We start from the raw sequence: 20,240 nt of genomic DNA on the forward strand, positions 1-20,240 counted from the left end.
GGAAATTGAACTCAGGACCTCTGGAAGAGCAGTCAGTGCTCTTAACTGTTGAGCCATCTCTCCAGCCCCAGGTTTTTTCTTTTTGAGACATGGTGTTTCTATGGATGTCAGCCATCCTTGAACCCTGGAGCCTCCTGATTTGAGCTCCTTCCTGCGGTGGTTAAAGGGACGCGTCCATGTCCCGGTTGATGGTTTTGTTTGTCACGGGGTCGTTTTCTCTGTATCTTCTTTCGTGTTGTGTGAAGCCAGGTGTCTTCTTTCTGCAGGTTCGTCACCTTGATAGGCCTTGTCCTTCCTGTGGCTGGAACTGTTTACATGGTGGTCAGGGACTGGGGCTTGGACCTCAGAACATCATCTGTACGTGGGACTCCTCCTACCAGTTGTGAGAGTCTGCCTTTGCGAAACATGGAGAGCAACAGACAAAGAAACAGGACCAGTTGTCAAGGTCAGCTCCCTCCTCCAGGACCCCCGAGCAGAGGAAGAAGTAAGCATTTGAAACGAAGACCTCCCCAGAGAAGTGACTTAGAGAGGTGTGGGGTTGGAAAATAATTCCTCCGGTTTGGATTCTAGCGAGTGCCCAGCAGCTTCTAAATGTCAGCAGAGGCTAGATCGCCATGGTTTTACAGTTCAGTCTTTGTTTGCCATCAGGGTGCCGAGGCAAGGCAAAGGCCCTAATAGTGATGCTTTGTGTTGGGTACAATGATCTAGTGTGTTTTTGTGCTGACCAGAGCCTGGGTCAGTAGAGAGTTATGGGGTTCACTGTCATTACTGTCCTAGGAATAAAATTCTATGATCAGGGCTATTTTTAGTACTATAGATACATATACAACTCTGAAGCCAGTGGTGGGGGCGAATGTGCAAGCAAAGCTAATCAGTGTATCTGAGTTGAAAATAAATAACTCAACCCAATGTAGCAAAATGATGATTCTAGTGGGGTCCACTGTGCTACGCTTTGGTGAAAAATTACAAATATTAGTTTCAAGGGCCGGAGTGGAACACAATTTGATCTTAAAATTTAAGAGGCAGAGGCAGAAGAGTTTTCTGTGGTTTTGAAGCCAGCCAGGGCTACATAGTGTGACTCTGTCAAAAAGAAAAGAAAAGAAAGAAAAATATTAGCTTTATCCCCATCTGCCTATATGGAACGGAAAAGTATAGATTGATATTACCATCTATTTATCTGTATCTATTATCTACCTATCTACTTACCTACCTACCTGTCATCTGCACTCCATTCAAAAGTAGCCTGTTTATGCAAATGCCTTTCATCCATATGGAGTAATAAATTCCCCTCAGGTCTTTAAATTTGTCTTTTCTTACTCTAAAGGGGGATTTTAAAAAAGAATTAAATATCTCAGGGAGTTGGCAGGGTAAATATGAATATGTAATTAAGTAGCTTCAAGCAGTATGTCCCACGTGGAAAGCATAGCAATGATTTTTCTCTGCTTTTATTTGAATTTTACACAAAATCAGCATTGACAGTAACTCAAAACGCCAACATCAAAAACACAGTAAAAGACAGAGATACTCTGAGGAGCGCTCGGCAGGCTTAGAGTTCTGGAGACCAGTTCCTATACAGAATGGGATGCAGATTGCCTGCCAGGAGCCCCAGGTCAGCCCCTGCTGCCCGCCCTTCAATATCTCTGTAGCCCTCTCTGTTGGTTAGATTGTATCCCCATCACATTCTGAGTATAGCAATGCTGGGCTTGCCCAGGTTCTAGAAGCCTCCAGTGACCTCTTGTAATGTGTTTGTAGATCTGTCTTTGCACCTGGCTGCCCTGTAGACAGGTTCAAGTTCAACAAGGTAGAGATAAGAGTCAAATGAACCTCAACTTCCACATATGTAAAATAAGAGACAACACGGGATAGGCTGATGGAATTCAATGCGGTCATATGTGCTCATCTCTTAACTTTACCCTTTCCCTCAGTCTCTTTGTTCAAGTGGGAAGTGAGAAGAGGTAGGGCTGTTCCAAGATCTTTTGTTGGGAGGACCGACCTTACTAAGCAAGCAGCAGGCCCAGCTATATTCCAGAGGCTTTTGTCGGACTGCGGTGAAGTTACAGGCATCTCTGTTGCTTTCAGCAGTACCAGGCTGGACCACAGAGGCCCAGGCTTGGGACCCATCTCACACTTAAAGCAGATATGTGTTTAAGGTGTCAGGCATCAGTGCGGACTTTTAGGCTTCTCCATCAAACTGAGATTTCTTCTGATCTGTATGCATTTTAATGGCTGTTACTATTTCCTGAGGTCTCAAAATGGCTGGCCTGTGTTTGGTTGCCATAGCAATTTTTTTCTTTTGTGTTTAATAGTATCAGAGACAAAGTATGTCTCAGGATGTTAGGAAGTACAAATCAAGATGTATTCATTGATTTTTTTTCCTTCCCCACTTTGACGTTTGGCTGGAAATCAAAGCCATGTAAGAGCAATGTATCTTTTAGAAGGCTGGAATCCAACTGGGCATTTGGAGTCTTGATTCTTTAGCCCCTCAATAACTCTTGTATGCTTTACTGTAGCTTCCTGTCGAGTAAGCCTGTCTTGCTGTTTTAAGAGGTAATACAAGGGTGTGAAGATGTAAGAAAGAATGCTGGAGATATCAGAACAAGGTGTGAGTCCTTAGGGCAGCGCAGGGATTCTGTTTTCAAGTGAAACGCCAGTTCTCTGGATCCACTGGTCTCAGATATTTTGCTTTTTCTTGACCTCTGTGAAGTAGAACTTGGGGTCAGAGAGTGGCCTCTCTGAACTTGGGCGATATGAGGCATTGTGGTGCACCAACGTCAAGGTCAACACTGGTAGGGGGAGTCAGGGTTCAAAGGCTAGGGATGAGAGCCCAGGAATAGACCTAGAGAGGACTGTGGAAGCCTGAGAAGAGCAGTCCAGGTTTTGAGTGGGAGTCTAAGGTCTCTGCATGAGTTTTAGGGCTCACTTTAGGGTAGTGTGTGGATGGGTCTGGCTTTCATGAGGGCTGGTAATAGCTCCACTCTTGCTCAGGGTTTCTAGGAGCCGTGGATGGAGCTCTGCAGTGCTTTTCTTGGCAGAAGAACATGCCGGCCATCTGCACCCCAGAACTGCCAGGAGGCACCTGCCGGACACTGAATGGGATCCGAGTCCTGAGTCTCCTCTGGATTATCTCGGGACACACCAGTCAGATGACCGCTTGGCTGTCTTTGGGTACGGGTAGCTGATGGACGTCCTCTCCAGCATCCATGGGAAAGAGATCTCCTTCTAAGTGGGCCATGGGATGGAAGCCTGACAGATGTCTCATGAACAGTGAGCCTTCCTTCTGTTCTAGAGACATGCTGAGATCTGCCATGGCATGTAACCTCGTATGCCAAGGTTCCCAGGGATGCAATCAGGGGCTCTTTCCACTACTACCCCCCCCAGGTAGAAATCAGGTCCCCGATGTTTGCTCACTGTGTGCTCCCTCTATCAACTAAGGAAGACAGAAAGTAACCTTCCTCCCTGAAGAGTAGGCAAGTATGACCAAATGCTGGGCATCCACAGTAAATCACCCTTTCTGGACCATTGCTCATTGCTACTCCCTTGAAATCACTCATCCATGAGTCAATGTCTGCCGTTCAGAAACCAAGGTCATCTCTCAGTAGAGGACGAAACAGGTGAATCAGAACTAGACACCAGGCACTGAGGGCAGTAACAAGGAGCCTCTGAGGTGATGGGCACCTGGCCCAACTCTGTCAGCATCCCAGAGGGCTGTGGGCATTGTAAGAGTGTCATCACGGCCTGAGTGACAGGAGCCTCGGGCACCACCCTCGTCTCCGCTATAAGTTAAGCCCTAGCGTTGGTCTTACAACTGTCCCAGTGCACACAGACGTTGAAAGTATGTCGCTTGCTTTTTCTCAAAGTGAAGTCTGGTGGTTCCCTTTAGCTAAACTAAAAGACATTGCCTTTTTCACACATCTGTTATAGATAATGTGCTCGAATGGAAAGCCAGAGTGCCTGAGAACCCGCTGTACCTCTATTCTCGGAGCGGCCCCTTCTACCTCGGGGTGGATACATTTTTCCTGATCAGGTGATGAGGTTGAAATGTAGTCTCTGCTGTTATCGTGTTAAAAGGTGTGTGGGTGTAGAGGAGGGTCGTCAGTCTCACCTTCCTGGGAAAGTGAGACTGGCTTCTGTTATTTCAAGATCTTAACTGGTAGGTCGCAGCCCCTTTGGGAGTGGAGGTTGCATAACAGATGTCCTGCATATCATGTATTTATTTACATTACGATGTATAACAGTAGCAAAATTACAGTTGTGAGGAAGCAACGAAATGATTTTATAGTTGGGGTCACTACAACACGAGGAGCTGTATTAAAGGGTCCCAGCCTTAGGAAGGGTGAGGACCACTGACTTAGAGAGTGCTATTATCCTGGGGACTCTGTGCGATATCTTCAGTTTTGTAGATGAGTTAGGGTGAGGCTGAGAAGTGGGCCTTTTATAAAGGTTGGTTTTTTTAAAAGCATTTTCAATATACTTTTAAAGTAATTAATTAAAGTATGTATGTATGTGTATTATGTTGGGCTATGTGTGTCATGACATGTACGCCACTCTGAGGGCAGCTTGCAGGATTTAGTTGTCTTTTCACCGAGTGGGCTCCCAGGGGTTGAACTCAGGCCAGGATGCTTGGCAGCAAGCGCGTCACTCTGCTGAGCCATCCAAGCTCAGTGCCTATCCAAGCTGCTTTGATTTATTAAAGCCGTCCCTCTCAGTGACTCTCAAGCTCTAGAAAGTAGTGTAGCTTCACATTAAAATTTCCAATTCTCACTCCAGCAAAATGTGAAGAAAACAAAACAAAACAATGTGAGGTTCACAGAATTATACTCCCTTAAATTATTGCCCTAATATTTCCTAATCTCTTTTTTAACTTCATTTAAAATTAACTTTTTTAACATTCTTAAAACTATGAAGAGTTTGATCAATGGCATGAGGAGCCACCGGTAATGTAGGATCCTCTGGGTGGCACAGGCTAGCGTTGTAAGTACCGAATGTCTAGGGATACCGGAAGCAGAGCAAGCAGATATGCCTTCTGCGTGTCTGTGCTGGTCTATGCTGAGCCACTTGTTACTGGAAGGTTGCTGGCACTGCAAGCTCACAGGTCCCTCTGCAGGTGCAAGGGGTCAGCCTTTCTGGGGTAAGACCAGAAGTCTGGGTTGTCACGAGCCCTCCAGGTGCTCCTGTGACCACTCCAGTCTGAGAGATACAGGATAAGCCCAGACGTTAAAAGATGGGGACATCAGAGGCAGTGTACAAACCCTGTACACTGGAGAAATGGAGAAAGACATTTCTGTCTGCTTTGTCATCTCCTTGCTTCCATTTCTTACCATCAAGCTGTGGGGGCCTTTCACCCTCTACTTTTTATTTTATTTTATTTTATTACTTTAGATGGTTCCCATATTGTTTCATTTCAAATTTACGTTGTATATGACATTTGTGTCTGTGGTGTGTGTGTGTTTGTGTCTTATTGGGAGAAGAATCACATAACAGTGTTTGCTCTGCAACTGTAATGACCTGAGTTAGAATCTCCTCTACCCATATTAGAAGACAGACAGGGATGAATACACTGGCCTGTGTGTGAGTACCTGCAAAACACACAGACACACAGACACACAACACACAGCACACATACACAGACACACAACACACAGCACACAAAAACACATATATGCGCCACACATACCACATACATTCATATACCACACACACACATATATACCAAACACCATACACATACTACATAATAAACATGTACCACACACACATCATATATACAACACCACATACACACTACACACAACATACACATATATCACACATATTTTATTGATTTATTTAATTTTTATGTGTATGGGGGTGTTTTTTGCTTGCATGTATGTGTGTCTGTGCACCACACATGTGCCTGGTGCCCAGGGAAGCCAGAAGAGGGTGTCAGGTTTCCTGGAACTGGAGTTACAGACAGTTGTGAGCTGGCCTGCAGGTGCTGAAAATAGAATTCAGGTTTTCTGGGAGAGCAGCCAGTGCTCTTAACTACTGAGCCGTCTCTCCAGTCCTACACTAAAATTTATTTTAAATTTTTTTTTATGTTTATGGGTGCTTTACCTGACTGTATATTTATGTACCGTGTGTGTATCTTGTCCAGAAGAGGACATCAGGTCCCCTGGAACTGAAGTTACAGACAGCACGTTGCCTTGTGGGTGCTGGGAATTGGACCTGGGTCCTCTGGAAGAGCAGTTAGTTCTTTTAACTGCTGAGCTATCTTTCCATCTCCCATCTCTGCATTTACTATTGAACAACAGAGTATCAGCTTCATTTTTGCAGATAATAAATTCAAGGTCCAGAGACAAAAATAATAATTTACCCACCTATGTACAATAGGTCAGAATCAGAACTTATGAATACAAGTTGAGTATCCCTGGAAATCTGAAACCCAAAACTACTTCAAAATCTTCAGCTTTTTAAGTGCTAACAAAATACCTTAAGTGGGAAATATTATAGGTAAGAGGTCCCAGATGAAACGCAGGTGTGCCAAAACATACCGTCTACAGTTATCTTCAGGCTATGTACACAGCAGTGTGTGAAGCACAGGAACTCAGTCTTGAGGCTCACTCCAAACACCTCACTGGATGTATGCAAGCATGCCCAAATGCTTAATCGCACTGGGGTCCACCCATTTTGGATGAGGGGTACTAAGTCTGCAGTGCATTTCATGAGACTGATGTCTTAACCATCTGACGACTGACTGATACACAGAAAAAGCAGGGTCCCGGTTATCTCTTCCTACCTCCTGGGCTGGCTTCACACCAAATCCAATGGCACAGCTTTCCCTTTGTCAGTCCACCCAGGTCTCTGGGTCTCACAGCCTGTTTCCTCTCTTCTCCATGCTCCTTCCTTGTGGGATCAGCAGTCCTTTCCCAAACACTGAGTAAGACCCAGGCTCTGCTTAGCAAAGGGCGGCAGTGGGGCCAGCCACTTGGAGAAGAAAGGATTGGCTCAGATTCATCCTTTCCTGCAATGAAGAGGAAGCCAGAACCAGAGCTGGCTGCCCTACTTCCTGCTCTCTGTGCTCTCATTTAGATGTCTTTATGCATTTGGTTCCTATTATAAGGAATCCAACTCGCTGCTTTTCAAAGAAAGTCTAAGGCATTCCCCCAACCCACCAGGATTCCTTCCAAATAGAGCCCAACACAGACATCTTTGCTGTGCAACAGGACACACATTTACCATGTGAGGATCAGGGGCTAAATGCCAAAGGGTCAAGGGACTCACAGACATGCTCACCACTAAGCCATGAGAATGTGCCAGATAAGAACTCTGGGATCTTCCTGTAATCCCAGCACTTGAGAAGCAGAGGCAGGAGGATCAAGAGTTCAAGGTCATCTTCAGCTACATCAGGGGTTTGAGGAAGCTGTGTGAGATGGCTGTGTGTGGAAAAGTGTTTGGTGTGCAAGCATGAGGAATTGAGTTCAAATCCCTAGCATACATGCCAAATTCCAGGCACGACTGCATGTGCCTATAACTCCAGCTTTGTGGGGCAGAGAAGGGAGCTCATGAGCCAGCCAGTCTACCCAAAATAGGGAGCTTCTAAGTTTAGTGAGGGACTCTTCTCAAGGCAATAAGGAGGGTAGTGACAGAGGAAGACACTGGTGTCCCTTCTCCTGACTTCTGCATGAGCGACAATGGGCAGATGTACTTGCATACTAACACGCATGAACCATATAACCAGAGAGAGACAGACAGAGACAGACAGAGACAGATAGAGACAGACAGATACTTCTCTCTCTCTCTCTCTCTACACACACACACACACACACACACACACACACACACACAGAGAGAGAGAGAGAGAGAGAGAGAGAGAGAGAGAGAGAAAGAGAGAGAGAGATAGCACAGCATAGCAACTATTCATATTGTTAGCCAAATATCCCTGACCCTCCATCCTCTAAGTCAGTGGCTCTCAACCTCCCTAATGCTGTGACCCTTTAATACACTTAGTTCCTTGTGTTGTGGTGACCCCTAATTATAAAATCATTTTGTTACTACTTCATAACTGTGATTTTGCTACTGTTATGAATTGTAATGTAAATATCTGATATGCGATCCCTGTGAGAGGGCCAATCCACCTTCCTAAATGGGTTGAGAACCACAGGTTGGGGACAGTTACTAAATGGGTGCTTGGTCTTCTGTGAGGACCACATCATTGATTGTTGTTGCTCCAATCAACAAGTTATACCTCATACGCTGCTCTGCCTATGTTGAAACTCTTGAACCCTTATGCCAACAGCTTTCTCGTGTCGCTTTAGGCTAGAACATCGTTGACTTGTTGGGTTGAGACCCTTCAAAGCTGTCTTGTTCACTGCTTGGTTGTTTGTGAGCACTTGTCCCATTAGCCGATAGTGAGGAAGATACTGAGTCCTGGCCAACAGGCTATGAATATGTTATACAAGAAAAACAGAACCAACGTGAAATAAAACTAAGAGCCCAAAGCCCAAAGTCTGCTGTTTTAAGACTTAGTGGTGGTACCTTGTCTGAAGCATCACTTAGCTGGTCCTGACAGAGACAGCTGCAGGGACTCACTGACTAGCTACATTATTGCTAAGTCCTACAGCTATTCACCAATGAGCTACATTATTGCTAACTCCTGTGGCTACTCTCTCTCTTTCTCAGTGGTTGGTTAAGTGCAAGGTCATTTCTAAAGATGCACCGGAACACCAGCGCAGGAATAACCCCTAAAGTCATTCTCAGATACTTTCTGAAACGTTTTACAAGGTAGGTTTATTTACGTAATTTTACAGATTGTTATTGGTATGAAATGGGTATTTCTCAATGTTTAACCTTGTTTGAAAGGAATTTTGGGTTTTTTTCCTTAAGAAATAAACTGAAGGAAACAGTTTTTGTCCTTAAGTGTGTTTGGCTTTGGCTGGCTTAAAACAGTTTAACTTCTGTGATAACAAAGGTCATGAAAACTGGCATCTTTCACTAGCAAACTCATTCTTAGCTGGCTGGAAGTAGTGTTTCATAGATGTCCTACCCATTTCTATGGGATCCATATTCTGGGGGGTGGGGGGGCGGGATTGATATAGCTGCAAGGGATCCTGGAAGTCAGAGTACCAGTGTGATGATGAAAATAACACAGAGCGAGGAACTGTGCCGGTGAGGCGTAGGTCAGGATCACGCTTCTTTACTAAGCAATGTGCAGTTGGCTGAAGTGGAAGACTTCTGATATTGGTTCAGACTACAGAGTAGTGATGGCAGTGATGGAACAAGATAGCTGGAATGGCAGTGATATAATGAGACAGCTGGAATTAAAGGGTAAGGAGACTTCAGCTTCTGCTCTCCAGTCCCTCCATTTTCACACTTTCTCAGGTGTGGCTGTACTGACCCAGAACCCAGCTCCCGTATTCCTATTCTAAGTCCATCTTGCTATACCATGCTGTGTAGTCAGGGTTCCTTAGAGAAACAGCCAACCATACACACACACACACACAGACACACACACACACACACACACACAGACATGTGCATATATATTTATACACACACATACATATATACATATATATATACACGTACGTGTATCTGTACATATGCCAACATACATGTATATATGTGTATACCTATATGGACATATGTATAAATACACATATATTTGTGTATGTATGTAAATATATCCATGTATAAATGAATGAACATATATCACGTCACATATCAAAATAATTTACTAGATTAGCTTTCACTGGAATAGTAACAACAGTATTGTCCCGTTCCTGAGAGGCCAAGAGGATGAGAACCAGGTAGTTGTCAGTCCATAGGGCTGTGACTCAGAAGTCCCAAATGGTGTAGAGAGCCTGAGTGTGCCTCGCTGGTTCTTAGTCTGTGACAGAAACCGAAAAATGTTGGTTCTGCTCTCAGCGAAGGAATCAGCAGCAGCAGCAGCAACAGGGGGAATCAACCCAGCAGCAAAAGGGAAGGCCAAGTAGTAGACAAAAGACAAATGATGGCGTGTCCTTCGTGTCAGGACTGCTACAAAAAGAAGCCACCTACAATTGGGGCGCCTCTTTCCATACCATCTAAGGCTGTCAGGACAACTCCTCAGTGGAGGCTCCCTTACTCTAGTGATTCTAATTTGTGGTGAGTTGGTATTAAAACTAAACATCACGCTGTCATGGAATGGTTAAAATGATCCTCAGGACTGGGAAAATGGAGTGGGCAGGAATGGATACCTTAATTCTACTGCTGGCCTTGCATCCCAGTTTAACCACGCACCAACTAGGTGGCTGTCTTGGCCTTTCTGTATTTAGATTTTCTTTTTGTTGTTGTTGTTTTACTCTTTTTTGGGGGGGGGGCACGGTTTCGAGACAGGGTTTCTCTGTGTAGCCCTGGCTGTCCTGGAGCTCACTCTGTAGTCCAGGCTGGCCTCAAACTCAGAAATCCGCCTTAATCCCAAATGCTGGGATTAAAGGCGTGTGCCACCACTGCACAAGATTTTCTTATCTATACAATGAAATGAGGGGTGGGGGGATGTAGCTCAGTTGGTAGAGCACTTGCTCCAAATGCTTGAAGGCCTGGGTTCTATCTCCCAACACTACAGAGATCTGGTGTGACAGTTTTTGCCTATAGTCCCAGCACTCGGGGGACTGGAAATTTCAAGGCCATCTTCAGCTACATAGAGAGAGAGCTTGAGTCAGCCTGGGCTACTTGAGATCCTGTCTCAAAACCAAAACTAAACCAAAACAAAACGAGTGCATGTGTTATGTGCCTGAATGAGTTCATGCGTGTGGGTGCATGCAGGTAACTAGTGTTACGCTGTAGGAGTCTTGGGAGATGAGAAGATGCCCATGAAGAGCTAGGAAAGGTTCATAAGGACAGTGCCCTCAGCAGGTGCCAGCATTGTCACTGTTCTTGCCTTACTTAAGCCCTTTCTGCTTTTCCGGTCTATAAGTTAGGAGTGAGGAGAAGGAGCTAGGCGTGGACCAACCCTGCTTCATTTCAGTGTGGTTTTGTGGTTTCTTCTGAACTTTATCAGTGCAGCCCTCCTCCAGATGCAGGGGGAAATGCAGGATTTCCTCGCCTTTGGGGTATGGGGCCCTGGTGAAGTAATCTGTCTGTCTGAGGTTTGTTGAAATGGAGGGCCCTCACACAGGCCAGAGGTTCAAAGAAACTTAGTTGGGGGCTAAGGGAAGCGGAGTGTGGTAGGTTAACCTGAAAAGCCTGTTTTGGAATAGGAAATGGGAGAAAGGTTTTTATCAGGCGGAGGGAGCCAAGGTAGGGAGGAGGGTAGGAGGGGGATACAAGGGCACTGGATGGGTGACAATGCAGGCAAGATAAAGTGTGGAACCCAGCCTGGCCACTGGCAGTGGGAACAGGGGCCAGGAACGCAATGGCAGCTGGATTTCCCAAGCTAAGCTGCAGGCCGGCCAGGTACAGTGGCACTGTTGAGAGAGGATGCTGGAAGAGTGGGGATTTGAGTGAGAGTGAGGAAGAGAAGCAGTGCAAGTTGAGCCAAAATTCCATTGAAAACTGGAGGTGGGTGGTGCCAAGCACATTCTGGCCGTGTTCTTCAGGGACAGAACTGCCATCCCATGCCCATTGGGATGTTCACATTCGAGAACTCACTGTTCCTGTTCAGTAAGGGTTTATCCTGTCAGGAGGAAAAGTGATACCTGGGCTCAGGAGGACACATGTATAATCTCAGCACTGGGGAGGTGGAAGTTGGGGGGGGTGTCAGGAGTTCAAGGCTAGCCTTGACTACCTCATGAATATGAGGCCAGTCTGGACTACAAAGATCAAAACAAAACAAAACAAACAAACAAACAAGCAAAAAAAAGCACAGGGTCCAAGATGGCTTCACTATTAACTCATCGCAGGCCACTATGTATCAGGCATGGTTCTAAGTTCAGCATTGTATTAATCCAATAAAATCCTCCCAGTGGGAGGTTAAATTCTAGTGAATACAGATATATAATAAATAAATAACACTAAAGTATAGTATGCAGAAACATAAAATAGATCAGTTATCTGAGAGCCATAACATGAGAATTTAGAGACAGAAGTAGGGTAGGTCAGAGTCCTGAAGGGGAGCCAGGGGATGTGACCTTTGTCCAGGGCCTTGAAAGAAGATGTTAAACACCACACACACACACAGACACACACACAGAGACACCCATACAAACAGACACGCACACTGACACACACATAGACACACACAGACACATACAGACACATACACAGACACACACACAGATACACAGATACACAGACATAGACACAGACACACACACAGACACACACACAGACACACACACACAGACACACACAGACACACACACAGACACACACACACACACACACACACACACACACACACACACACACAAGCAAGGACAATCTATTCAGGGGTAGCAGAAGCATATAAGCCCCTAGAGTGTGGTTGGAGTGGCCGTGGAAGCCGCAGGGGTCCAAAGCTCTTTGCTGGCAGGTAGGATGTGGGGGCCGGGGGAGGAGCAGGGAATGCAGTGGGGATGAGGTCAGAGAGGACACAGGTGGAGGACTAGACTCCAGGGGCAGCCAAGCAGTCTGAGGTTTTTCTAGGACAGAAACCTTTAGAGTCCCAGCAGGGGAGGCCTGGTGTCAGCTGTACAGTCCCCAAGCATTGTCTGCCAGGCAGCAAGTGCACTGGAATGGAGCAGGAGTGGGCAGGCAGGAGGTGGGCTAGAGGCTCCTGCTTTATAAGAAAATACAAGCCTGGAGTAGGGGCGCACACCCTTAATCCCAGTGCTTAGGAGGTAGAGGCAGCCTCTCTGAGTTCGAGGTCAGTCTGGTCTACAGAGTGAATTCCAGGCCAGTCAGGGCTACATAGTGGGACCTGGTCTGGAAAGGAAGAGGAGGAGGAGGAAAAGGAGGAAGAGGAGGAGGAAGAAGAAGAGAAAAAGGAGGAGGGGAAGGGAAAAGAGGAAGAGGAGGGAAAGGGAGAAGAAGGGAAGGAAGAAGGAAAGGAAGAAGAAGAAAATCCACTCACCCACTTTCTAGGTATAAACTAGTTTAGATATTGCCGAGTGGGAAACTAAGGAGGTGCTCTAGGGTCCCAGCACTGCATGATCTGTCCAACTAGGAGCCACACTTAAAAGTTCATGTCTGGGGAGCAGGGAAGGTGGCTTAGTTGACTTAGGCACTGTCCTATTCTGCATGTGACTTTTTGATTTAATGGCATGGCACCCGCATATTCTCTATTGGCAGGACTCACACCACTGGTGTTAAAGGTGGCCTATGGGGGCACTGTCTATATGGACCACTGTGTATTTAAATTGGCCCCACTAATAGATTGGAGGATGTTTCCAAGATTTTGCTTTCTTAGATTAGAAGGTAATATGTCTGTGTTTCGTGAACTTGGATGGGTAGATTTCGATGGGCTGGTCTGACTGGGGAGGTCTGGATGGGCGGGTTTATGGGGGGCTTAGAGACTGGCACCAAGGCAAAAGCAGGGGAGCAGATCAGGGACATGGGTACCTGCTTTTCCTTGGTGGTATGGCTCAGTAATTCCATTCCCATTCCGTGAATGCTTACTGGGTCCTCTGCGTGAAGGACGCTGCCTTGGAAGGGCCTGTAGGACAGCAGACCTTTCTCCCAGGTGTGGACCTAAGTCCTGCCTGTTTCCATCTGTCAGGCTATACCCTGCCCTGGGCTCTTAGCTGTCGGACCATGGGCTCTGCCCTTCTTAAAAACCACCCTAAATTTCCAAATGTATGTATGTATGTATGTGTGTATGTATGTATGTATGCATTTGTTTATTTTTGTGGTGGTGATCTTACCCAGTGTTCTCTTTATACTAAGCACACCTTCTACCACTGAGACACACTATAGCTCAAAACATCTTTTTAAAAGGGGCTCCTGGGGCTGGGGCTGGGGTCAGCATTACCTAAGTGACTGAATCCCCAGGTACCCAAGAGAGAGACCTGGTGGGTATGGCAGCCCATTCATAATTCTAGCCCCAGAAGATGGAGATAGGGGATTCTCAGAGCAAGTTGGCCACCTAGACCAGCCACATCAGCAAGCTCTGGGTTTGTCTTAATGACTAGTGTGGAAGAGTGATCAAAGGTGACTCCCCCCACCTAAAAAAAAGAAAAGATGACTCCCTTACAACCTTGGGCCTCTACGTGCTCAATCACCCAAGTGTACATGTATGTACAGTCCACACTGCAGGCACCAGACACAGAGCTCAATGGAGATATGCTCCATGCGTGGAGTGCATGGTGATCTCTGAAGGTGTAGTCAGAAAGGAAGATAGCCTGCTAATAAATCTCATGTTGGTTCATATGATCGTATTCTGAGTATATCGGGCTAAAGAAGTAATATTAAATTGAGTTCATTGTAGTTATTTTTTTCTTTTCTTTTCAAACTGCAGCAACTGGGAAATGCCTGATGAGTGGCAGACATGGCTTGTTATATATTCTGTTGCATCCCTCTAATCTAGACCACGCATTTTTTATAGTTATTTGTTTGTTTGTTTACAACAGGGTCTTATGTAGTCCAGATTGGCCTCTTTCTCATGGTGTAGTAGAGGATGGTCTTGAACTTTTGATCCTCCTGAGTTGTGGGATTACAGGCATGTACACAACATGTCCACTTTGTCATGCTAGGGATAAAACCCCAGGGCTTTGTGCATGTTAGCAAAGGACTCTACCAACAATGAGCCATGTACCCAGTCCTGGACCCTGGGTATTAATCCTTGATTTAAAGCCATGTCAAATCCTGCTTAGTAGGACGAAGAGTGTGCAGCAAAGAACGAAGAACGGAAGAGAAGGAGAGGAGGGAGGGAGGAAGTTTCTGCCTCATGAAGCACATGGGAAACATGATCTGATACCCAACGTATGGAGAAGTCACCCCGACTTCTCTGAGCTATGATTTGAGATAGGGCAAGACTACCTGACCGGATTGTCTCAAGTCTTAGGAATTCCTAAAAAGCGTTCGTTTCAGTGGTAACATGAATAGCTTTCTCAGCCAACATCAGTACCTTTGCCTCTGTCGTAGCCCCTGCTGGGTAGCTCAGCAAGACTGTGGGCCCTTGCCGTTGCCCAGCAACATCACAGGTTTCTTAAAGCATCCCTCCCACCTCCGCGTGTTCACTGAGGCAAGAACGTGACCTCCGTGGTGTTATCTTCTCTCTTGTGTCTCTCTGCTAGGTTGCAGCTCCTTCACTTGTACTCTGTGTGCTTGCTGGTTGGTATCTTCTCTTTTGTTCCCTGGGGACCTGTCTGGGATGTAGCCCAGTTCCACTGGGATAACTGCCGGGAGGTTTGGTGGACGAATCTGCTGCTGCTGAATAACTTCCTGTCTGTTCAGAATGCCGTGAGTTCCCAAGGGCTCTTTCGCAAGGGTGTTTGGGTAGACACAACGTGTCTGAGTCACACGGTCTGGCCGGTTTCCCAGGGGTCAACCTAAGTCCCATCTCCATGAGTTTTGGAGGCATGACACCAGCTGATGTAGGAGTCCTTGTTATCAAGCAAGAAAGGACCGTAGCGGCACTAATGAGGGTGGACTGTCTGGGTTATAAGGGCAGTTTCCCTGTTCCACCACTGTTCCTGAACCAGTCTGGAAGGGACAAAACACAAGAAATGACAGTTTCTTTGCTTTCACACAGGAAGTCTATGCTGGGGTGAAACATCACAGCATCTCCCTTAGTTGTAGTGAACTCTAAGTCAGTTTCAAGCCAGGCATCATGGAGCTAGTTCAGAGCTACAAGATCTATGTCTACACAATCCCCCAGACCTTCACAACCATTCCAGTTTGCTATTAATGTGATAAAACACCACAACCACAGACAACCAGAGTAGGGAAAGAGTTGACTTGGCTTAGACATCCCGGGTCACAGGTCACCACTGAGAGAAGTCAGGGCAGGATCTCAAGGCAGGAACCAAAGTAGGGTCTACGGAGGCTTCATTGCTACCATAGTTTGCTGCTTAGGGGTGGCACCACCCATAGTGGGGCTGGGCCCTCTCACATTAATCAGTCATTAATCAAGAAAATGTGCCCAAAGACTTGTCTACAGGCCAATATGATGGAGGCATTTTCTCAGCTTAAGTCCCCTCTTCCAAGAAAATGGTGGCTTGTGTCAAGATGACACAACGGTAATTAAAAACAAATAAAATAAAAATCTAACCAGGATAATAATGAACTTAGAGCGAAAGGGAGTGAGGTAGTCATACTTCAGTCATATCCTTAACTACTCCTATGGGCTGAAATGAGTGGCGGGTCCCTAAGTCTTGCCAGTAACCTCTCATTTATGAGATGACCAAAGACCAGCAGCTTTCAGGGGGCGGGGGCACCACTTGCAGATGAGGGCATGTCTGTGCCAGGGTCCCAGGAGAAAGGTAGGGTCACTTTCCTGAATGCAGATTCACTTGGGGCATTATAGAAATCAGGGACAAAGGACAGGAGCCAGTTGCCCCTTTGCGTAGGAGCCCACTTTAGATTTTTGGAAACCTAGGTTTTATGGCCCTCAAGCCTGACCATTCATACTTCCTCCATGGCAAACCTGTAGACAAAATGTCCCTCTCTGTTGAGGAACTTTGGGTTCCCTTGGGCCCTGGGTCCTGAGTGACAGGAAATTTGCCCCTAGGTATTGCCTTATATGGGATAAAACATGTTGACAACTGCTGGCTCCATTTCCCACAAGAATGGAGAGTGGGTGCCCCCCCCCCCCCCCCCCCCCCCCCCCCCCCCCCGTGGCTTTGACCAGGCATCCATGTTGGTTCTGGTGGGAACCCTGAGCATGAGCCAAGCGCTTACTTTCAAAGAACACATTCCTCCCACCCCCACCTCAAGTTGGCAGTGGGAAACAGGCAAGGAAAAGAACCCTCTTGGAATTCCCCTCTTAGAATTCCAGACAAACCTAAGGACAGCCACCTCCTACATTCCTGAATCGTGACCCCAGTCAGTTCCCATGGCTGTCCTAGGAGATAAGCTAAATTGTTTTTTGTTTTTTTTTTTTTTTTTTTTTTTTTTTTTTTTTACAATCAAGAGAGAAATAGGTCTGAATCTCCCGGGATCCTGACAAGACTTGGTCAACAAAGACTGATTTGAGGAATGAAGAATATCTTGTTTCAGTTTCCTCTTGCTGTGGAAGCCGCCCCACCCATCTGCTCAACTCGCCCTCTCAGGCCACACCCACCGTAGACACTCTACAGCCCTGTACCTGGGGGGTGGGGTGGGGGAGGATACACAGTTACTTCTCTTTTTTCCCCAGTGCAATGGCTGGACTTGGTACCTTGCCAGCGACTTCCAGTTCCACCTCATGACACCGCTGATCTTCTTCGTCCATGGAAAGTGGGTCTGAGACTTTTTTTTTCTCTCTCCCATGGGTACTTTGGCCTGGAACTCCCAGCTACATTCCAGCTTTGTAGGAAGCAGCTTTTTAGAAGTTAGGAAATTAACTTTCCAGCAATGGAGATGCCACGCCCCTCTCTCGTGCACTCCATTCCCAGTCCTCTTCCAGCCGCACATAAATCAGTGCATTTCCCCAGATTTATCACCAGGGTGTGTAATACCGGTGCTCAGCGGTTTCCATCCCAGCTGTTCACATAAACACGTCCACATATTGACACAAAGCACACACCTGTCAGTTTCAGGATTTATATTCCATTTTTATAGTTGGATATATAGATGGTGCCCGATTTTTCACGATTATAAATGGCCCCGTGATGACTGCCTTGAACACTCTACCTTTCCTTGCAGCGATTTCCACGGAGACATATTTCTACGTGGAACTGCCAGGTCAAAGGGTGGCAGTGATTCCTTAGAGCTTGTTACATGCCGGGAGATTGCTCCCTGGAAAGCAGGGTATAATTTACAGTGCCCTTAGCAATGTATCAGTGTACCTGCTGCCCCACTGCTTGTATTTATCGCCTTAATTTTGTTAGCTTTAGAAACACTTTACAGTCCCAGTAATTCACAGGGAGATTTATAGTGTGCCATTATTTTAAAAGAAGGAATTTATTATTCTTTCTTGTTAAACTATGTGTTCTATTTAGGAAACATTAGCATTAAGAGAAAGGAAAATTTTCACTCCAGTCCATCACTCATGGCAGACTAGGTCCCCTGTTAAGACTCTGGTGCTGTCTTTCTGATCTTTTTTTTTTTTTTCTGCCCAGTGTTCCACATCTTTTAAAAATAGTTTTTGAACCCATATTTTACTATATTATTTTACTAACTGTAAACAAAATTGTAATGTCTGCCTAACATTCAATTTCCTAAATGAAGTATAATTGACTGGTACCTTCTCCCATTGCAATATACTTAGATTATTTCCAGTTTTATGCTTTCATAAATAACTTCCCATGAATACTTTTATGACAACCATTTGTCTCCAACTCCAGGGATTCTTCAGAATGCAGATCCTGAGGTGGTGGTGGGGGGGCGGAATTAGTGGGTCAAAGGGCATAATTGTCTTACAGCCCTTGAACACAATGAGAAACTACTTTAAAAACAAACAAAAAACCCCAAACACAGGAGTGTTCCACATTTCTGAGCCATGGAAGATCCTCACAGCCCCCTGATCCTGCCCAGTTCTGCTCTGAGCAGCTGGATTAGAGTGCCTGACTTAGAGGCTGTGTCCTCAGACCTTTTTCTTGCCACAGAATTCCTCAGTATGACAACTGGAATTACTTCATGCATAACTCCAGAGTGTACAGGATCAGTGTGTGCAACAGAAAATACTGGGGAAATTTTTTTTTTCCTACACCCCATAGAGAGTTCTGAGGTATAGTACATAAAGCTATAGAACATTCTGGAAGAATTGAGTGCTGACCACCTCCACAGCTGATCTTGACTTGCTCTTCTTACCCCTCTTCTGCACTATCACACAAACCTCCTGTAGTTAGTTAGACATTCCTCTCAAGCTTGGCTTATGCTAGCAAGGAGAGCTGGGTTTTCCTCCCTGCTTTATTGTCCCTCCCCTTCCTTGGAGTGCATGGCTGTGTCAAATCTGTGTCCCATCCTTCCTTGAACAAATCACTTCTCTCCTTAGTCAACCACCACTGATGCCCTTATAGTATTCTGTAGAGGACAGGCGATGCTCCGGAGAATGGTCTCGTTTGAGCCACAATGTGAGCTTCTGGGGGAGAACAGACAAGGGCAGTCTTCATATCCCTGCTTAGAAGAGGAACCCAACTTCAGGTTCCTGTCCACGGTCTCATTGCTGGTCAGTGGTCAAGATCAGGCAGTCCAGGAACTCCGAGTCCACCCAGTTTTTCCTGTTGGATTGAAGTCCCCACTTCCTCTCTTGAAAGCAAGGCCACAGGGCTCAGGGATTGTGGCACCTCATTCTTGCTGTGCTGAGGCAACTCAAAGAAGTTCCTTCTCTGCCCTCTCTTTTGCAGAAGTAAACGTGTCCTCGTCCTCCTGGGGGGCCTTCTGTTCCTGGCATCTTTCACGGCCACTGCTCTGCTCACATTGGCTTATAAACTTCCGGTGGCATCTCCATCAGCAGCCAGGTAACACGTTTTCTAGCTTGGTCCTCTCTGTTCCTTGCTTGCCCTCATCAGGGCCAGGATGTCTAAGGGCGGTTTGCAGAATGACGTCAGGCTGCTTGTCTCATGCCTATCAAGTTATGGAAAAACTGGGTTAGACATCTTTGATCTGAATGGGAGTTCCAAATTTCCCAATTTTTCAATTTGCAGGGGATTCAAATGGGGAGGAGGGCTAAATGCATCTGCTCAATAAAATGTTTCTCAGAGGACAGGAGCACCCCCATGTGGCTGAAGTCGTGTAGATACCAGATAGCTTGCTGGAAGGAGAAACAACCCATAAGGCAGTTGGGGCTACTTCTTCAAGTTCACACAGCACCTAAGAGGTGGCATAGGTGTTATTTGAACCTAGGACCTAAGTCTCTAAGCTCTTTTACCTCCACAATAAGCTACTTACGATTCTGCCACAGAACTCAGTGTGCTAAACAGGAGGTAGACTCTCTTCTCAATTCAGGAGTCAGAACTGCAGTACTGAAACACTCAGGTAAGCCAGTTGATTACTCAGATTCATCCAAAAGCCACCGGACTCCACCCCTTTATTCGATGACTTCAGACTAGCCACATGGGTCTCTCCCAAGCCTGTGCAGCTGTTGGGTATAGAAGGATCTCCCATCAGCCTCTAAGATCCAGCTGGGTTGCCTCCCACACTTCTTTCGGATGTTGGTGGAAATGTGACATTTTCCAAAGCAGCCTTCACTGACCTCTAATAAAGCCAGCCTGAGGGACTCT

The 20,240-nt window shown here is 46.1% G+C and overlaps 1 protein-coding gene across 2 annotated transcripts in view; it reads left to right on the plus strand.

Annotated features, from left to right (window-relative positions):
- Nucleotides 1-20,240, plus strand: part of LOC116087275 (O-acyltransferase like protein) — a 55,468-nt gene that overhangs the window by 27,136 nt on the left and 8,092 nt on the right. For both annotated transcript variants that reach the window (XM_031365911.1, XM_031365912.1), the window contains 7 exons: nt 267-484; nt 2,986-3,165; nt 3,922-4,024; nt 8,659-8,760; nt 15,171-15,336; nt 17,234-17,313; nt 19,365-19,478. In XM_031365911.1, the coding sequence (XP_031221771.1) occupies nt 267-484; nt 2,986-3,165; nt 3,922-4,024; nt 8,659-8,760; nt 15,171-15,336; nt 17,234-17,313; nt 19,365-19,478 (963 nt within the window). The remainder of the gene's footprint in view (nt 1-266; nt 485-2,985; nt 3,166-3,921; nt 4,025-8,658; nt 8,761-15,170; nt 15,337-17,233; nt 17,314-19,364; nt 19,479-20,240) is intronic.

This window comes from Mastomys coucha, unplaced genomic scaffold (assembly GCF_008632895.1).
Source record: "Mastomys coucha isolate ucsf_1 unplaced genomic scaffold, UCSF_Mcou_1 pScaffold13, whole genome shotgun sequence".
Taxonomy (NCBI): domain Eukaryota; kingdom Metazoa; phylum Chordata; class Mammalia; order Rodentia; family Muridae; genus Mastomys; species Mastomys coucha.